Source organism: Leuciscus leuciscus (genome assembly GCF_965113295.1).
Source record: "Leuciscus leuciscus genome assembly, chromosome: 20".
NCBI lineage: Eukaryota > Metazoa > Chordata > Actinopteri > Cypriniformes > Leuciscidae > Leuciscus > Leuciscus leuciscus.
The window spans coordinates 20,676,900-20,682,899 of record NC_138744.1 but is presented as its reverse complement, the minus strand read 5'-3'; the positions used below and the strand labels follow the sequence as shown (position 1 = coordinate 20,682,899).

Here is a 6,000-nt window from a genome sequence, read left to right as displayed (position 1 = left end):
ACGGACTACGGACTTAATACATTTTCAAAATGACCACTTATCCAAATAGAATTGAGCCCAAGCACATCAAATCATTGATTTTTGTCTTGAAATTCTTTTAAATCACATGACTTTTGAGAAGGCACTTTAAGTGTGTCCAATGAGAGAGCACATACCCTGGTTGTGCAATGACAGAACTCTAATAACCCCTTTATCCCCATAATAACATTCATTCAGATGCTATTGTGCAACATCTGCATAGCAGAGCTGAGAGACCAAAATCTGTTTGGAATCTTCTGCTGCTCACACAGAACTCACACACTCACCATGGAGGTGCACATGCGTCCTCTTCTCTATCTGCTGCTGTGCATGAATTGTGCTGTTCAGGGAGATAACAATAAGAGGTAAGTATTATACAGTAGATACAAATATTATTTTGTTGTTATTAGTAGTATAATTATTATTATTAGTGGTAGTGGTAGAATCATTTTAATAATAATAATAATAATAATGAAACAAAATAGTATGTTCCTTTTTAGCTGATGACACTTAAAGGGCCCCTATTATGGATTTTTGAAAATGACCTTTCATGTAGTGTGTAACATAGCTCTAAGTGAATGAAAACATCCTGCAAAGTTTAAAATCTGAAAGTGCACTGTATATAAAGTTATTGTCTTTCAAAAGTAAGAGTCGACTCTGAGTCAATGAAATGAATTGTTTTTCAAACGAGTCATAAGCCGTTTCGTTGTGATGTTAAGACGAAACATTAGCATATTGCCCGCCAACTTATTTAATATTGTATACATTGCATACATGCACTGTTATTGATACAGTTCACCGCAATAGATTACAAAAATACTCGATAAATAGATTAGTACAAGTAAAATAATCGGTTTGTTGATGGACATGCACTTGTCAATGCTGATGGTGAGGAATTACAGTTGCAGCATCTCATAATGTACCTTAAACTGAGTAGTTTATCACTGAGAAACGTCCTGGTCGAGTCGTCCTTGCTGGAGGTTCGGGTTGAATAACTAGTTCTTCCAGTGTTTCATCATCGGACTCGCGCTCGCATTGATATGGTAAAATCAACGTCATTGTTCGTTACTGTCTTTAGTTTACGGTTTAGGAAGCCTCAGGACAGCTGACGTTGTTATGGCAATGAGCGTTTTTGTTTTCGACGCGCACTGTACGCGGTAAACCAATCACAACAGACTGAGCTGTCTGGCCAATCAGAGCAGAGTCGCTCGCGGAAAGGAGGGATTTAGAGAGATTGATTCATTTGACGAGTCGTTTGAGAATCATTGAAAAATGTGGTGATGAGCAAATGTATATTATGAGGAAATTTAATCGTTTTTTTACCTTTGATGCATGTAAACCTGTTGTAGGAGACGCCAAAACAACATTAGGAAACTTTAAAATAGCATAATAGGGGCACTTTAAAGGGATACTTCACCGATAAGCATTAAGCTTTGTATCAGTAGAAACCCAGTAGGATTTTCGAATGACCGTCCCTCCCTCATGTCCCCCTGAGACGAGAGATTTCTGTATTGTGTGTCTGGAAAAAAACCTCAGATGATGCAAAAATCATAATTTTGCGTCATCTGAGGCTTTTTTGGTCAGAGGCTAGAGACTACAGCCAGTAGTAGGAGCTAGTTCATCATGTTTTCAACCCGCCCATAGGGAGTGGGATCTCACAATAAAACGGCGTCTTTTCAATTTCGAGTCAACTAGTAGCCTAGTTGTACAATTTCTTCTGATACTGCCCTCTGTAACCAGTAGGCGTGGCTTGGGAGTGGCCTCGTAGGGCAGGGAAGCAAGTGCATTCTGGGAGTTGTTGTCTTTCATCCACATGAGCCAAAAATACATTTTCTGGCTTTTCTCAGTCTAGAAGGCACCAACTTCTAAAATAATTTCACATTTCTACTACATAAATGACCCAATTTAAATACACATTCATCTTTCCAGTGGTGAAATATCCCTTTAAGCTGTGTGGCTTACTACTACTACTACTAATAATAATAATAATAATTAGAAGAGTATTAATAATAATAATAATAATGTTGACCACTAATAATGTTGACCAATAGCAATATACAGTGGTGTCCAAAAGCGTCGTCCGGAGGTGACCCTACAAGCTCAATTAAACCATCAACATAAAATGAAAATATTTTATTTTCAAAAATATTTTAAATATGAGGGAAGAACAAAACACTACAAAATTGGCACAAACATTTTGTATTGACTCGAAGCACAACTATGCAATATGCTTACAAAATCTGTAACACATTTATTATAATATTTGAATAAAGGGTGAAGACGGCAAATTTCCTATTGGCCGGATATTACTATTGGCCACCAGGTATTTAGGCTGTGTTTAAGGCTACTGTTGTACGTAATGCATGCTTTATAAAAAAAAATGTAGTAGTTAATGCAATTTAATGGGAGTTGACTTTAATGTAATAAAGGTCACAACCATAATAACATATGACAATAGTTTTGAAAAAGCACAATTATAGGCTATGTCAAGATGAGGGTGAACTTGATGTTCAGCTTCCGTATGCTGGTTCACAAAATTAGTTGTTAGTGGATTTTCAGAAAGTGTAGTTCACAATCCACTGCAAATTCGCATTCAGGGTCTATAGCTCAACTTTTCATTCTTTACATATGTTCTTGTTGATTACTTAGTTTTACTTTAAAAATATCATATTACTGAAGAGAAATTGTTTATGAAAGCCATTGCCATTTTTATCAATATTTTTTTAATATGTTGTCATGGAAATTCTCTTGGTTTGTGCGTATCAGATTCCTCATCACTGCTCCGAGTGTCTTTCATGTTGGTGTGAAAGAACCCATATGGATTCAGGTGGGGGAGGCATTGCTTGGAAAACCTGTATCCTGTCGGTTAGAAACAGAGATGCGTATTCCCATGTCCACACAGGAGACCAAAACAATCACCAAAAAAGGACAGTTTGAGGCAGTGAAGCTTGAGGTAAAGAAAGAAATATCTAAATGAATAGATTTGAATGTAATTTCAGACTAATACCAAAAGATTATTTTAGCAGGATATGGTTAAGTATACATATTCAAAATAATCAGTTAGATATGTAACTGTTAAAATTATGGAATAAAATGTACAACAAAAATAATCATAAAAGCATCAACACACAGCTCTGTCATTAAAAAAAAAAAAAAAAAAAGTTGCTGTGTTTGAGACTCATTTCTTTGTATTTCCTCTTAAAGATATTTGCAGATGAAGTTTCAAACCTGAAATCGATCAATGGAGAGCCTCCTTATCTCAACCTGGCATGTGAAGTTGATGGTCAGAAACGGCAGACTCGCGTCCTGGTCTCCAAACACAGTGGCTACATCTTTATTCAGACTGACCAACCCATTTACAACCCCACACAGAAAGGTACAATAAACACATTGTTTGCCTTACTAATGAGCCAAAAGTCAGAAAAGTCAAATATAACTGTACCAAAATGGCAACTAAGCTCCATTAGCCAAAGTCTAAATATGCAAGAATTATAAACTAAAGCTGATTTTGGTAAAAAAGTTAGTATCCACCTTATCAACATCAGAATGAGACTTTTTGTGAAAGACTTCTGGTATTTAACTTGTTTAAAGGCACAATATGTAAGATTTTTAACACTAAAACAATGCTAAATATTTTGTTGACTTGAAGAAGAGTGTACTTTCTCCCAAACAGAGAACCACTTTTCTGAGTGTAGTTTGGGATTCGACGACATTGCAGGCATGTCTGTCTCCTGCCTGTGTGGATTCAATCCTAACCACAGAGACAAGAAAGCTAGACCAGGAGCTTTCAGTTTTAGAAATTCAAAGGCTGTTAGGTCTCATGGCGGCAGCAGTCAACATTATTGCATTGGGTCCACTGTTCATGAGACCTTTCATTCCTTTGCCTCAGATGCAGGAGCAAGAAAGCCTCCAACTGTTAGGTCCGGTCCGTGCCTTGAGTATCTATGTCCACCACTCAGGCTAGTGGCGTAGATCCTATCAACTCCTGTTATGCTTTGGTGGTCGGAATTGTTCCTTTCCTCACACATTCATCAGGTTCTACAGTTTAGACACAGATTCAACCCCAGGATCTCGAGTGCTTAAGGATTGGCCCAAGTCCAGTCTGCGCTAAACAATCATCTGTGCTTATACACAGCCTTGTGGACTAGCTCTGTCACTTTCGGCATGGTGACATTGGTATTAAAGTTCCCATAGCGTCAACGCCATGACACAATGTTGAAGTTCCACTTTGAAGGAGAATGTCTCAGGTTACCTATAATGCAACCTGGTTCCCCGAGAAGGGAACGAGTCGCTGCGTCACGTTGTCACACCTCGGTTACGCCTGTGTGTCTTCTTCAGACAATTAGAATCTGTTGATGCACATTTCTGGCATCTATATGGACTCTGTGACGGACTGTGCTACATCACGTTCACTCGTTTGGCCAATCAGATTGGCTTTGCTTCAGACACCGGCTCACACAGAAGTGTTCTCATGCGTCAACACCATGATGCAGTGTCTCGTTCTCATGCAGGTTACATACGTAACCTGAGATGTTTTCTTTTAATCAACATCAATATATTACAGTATTTCTTTTTTCAATTAATATGTATCTTAGGTCCTTTAACTGCCTCTACTGCCATATAGTGCATTTTAAATGGCTCTGTAGGGTGAAAAGAAAACAAAAATTCCATTTAGTCTCTCACATAATGTAAATATAGCATGTCACAAGTCAAAAATCCATGTATGTATATTACTACTGTGTATTTAACCTGGTTATCTGTGTTCTCAGTTTGGTTCAGGATCTTCACTCTGGACCACTCTATGCGACCAAAATCAGAAATAGTTTATGTCTCTGTATATGTAAGTAAGAAAGTTCTATTTTTATTCTGTATCTATAATAGTAGATCTCTGTAGATAAAATAATGAGAACAAACACATTCTCAGAGTTTTTATTTCTAAGATTATGTAATAGGATTCTTTCTGCAGCTTAAATCTTCACCATCGTTTATTGAGCAAATCAGGAAACTGGTGTGCCCTGCCTAACTTACCTTTATCTATCTCCTCAGAATGCTGATGGGAACAAGGTCAAGAAATCAACGTACAAAGTTTTAGATGGCATTCTGTCAAAGTTCTACCATATCCCTGATGTTTCAAAGTACAGTCAATCTAATTTTTTATCATAGTAAAATACCTTTAAAATTTGTGATGCTTATGAAGATAAATATTAACATGCCGTTCAGTCTTTTAAGATGACACCATTCTGAAGCTGCTGTATTTATATCAGCACATATACAATGTTTTAATTGAATTTCTCCAGACCTGGTGTATGGAAGATTACAGCACATTACAAAGGTGACGAGAAGAATCCTGCCGTGCGTGAATTCAAGGTCCAGAAGTTTGGTAAATGATGTGAAACTAGAAATGGGCGTTCACATATTTTCCTACTTTTATGAATATCTATAAAAATCTTTAATTTACAGATATTGTATTGCATCTAACTCAAATACAATGCATTTTTGTCAGTTCTTCCCAGCTTTGGGGTTTCGGTTCAGTCAGAGAAAGCCTTTCTGCTAGTGAAAGCAGAGACATTCACATTCACCATTCAAGCCTCGTAAGTTCACATTCAGATCAAATATCATCAAATAAATACTCTTAAAGGGATAGTTCAGCTAAAAGAAGAATTCAGTCATTATTTACTCATCCTATTATAACCCTGCATTTTGAGGTTAATCATTCCTTTAATGGTATCAATATGAGTTTACTAAATTTGAGAAAGGAGAATAATACAGTTTTTTTAATGATTTTAAAGATACACCTATGGTAAGGAAATTAACGGCGGTTTCCACATTCGGTTTGGGATTAAAAAGGATGAGTCAGAGAATAATGCTGGAGAAATTGAATTCATCAAGGGACTGGAGAAAACTGGATCTGTGAGTAGAAACCGTCATTGCTGAATCGCCAAGATGAGTACTACCTGTATACTCATAGATTACTCTTTGATA

The 6,000-nt window shown here is 37.0% G+C and overlaps 1 protein-coding gene across 1 annotated transcript in view; it reads left to right on the top strand.

The window, feature by feature from the left end:
* The first annotated feature begins 235 nt into the window (after positions 1-235).
* LOC309483883 (complement C4-like) overlaps positions 236-6,000 on the top strand; it is a 39,128-nt gene continuing 33,363 nt past the window's right edge. Inside the window, exons 1-8 of the mRNA XM_082149958.1 lie at positions 236-383; positions 2,785-2,971; positions 3,223-3,394; positions 4,788-4,858; positions 5,065-5,153; positions 5,316-5,398; positions 5,522-5,609; positions 5,808-5,928. Coding sequence (XP_082006084.1) covers positions 307-383; positions 2,785-2,971; positions 3,223-3,394; positions 4,788-4,858; positions 5,065-5,153; positions 5,316-5,398; positions 5,522-5,609; positions 5,808-5,928 — 888 coding nt within the window. The 5' untranslated portion in view covers positions 236-306. The remainder of the gene's footprint in view (positions 384-2,784; positions 2,972-3,222; positions 3,395-4,787; positions 4,859-5,064; positions 5,154-5,315; positions 5,399-5,521; positions 5,610-5,807; positions 5,929-6,000) is intronic.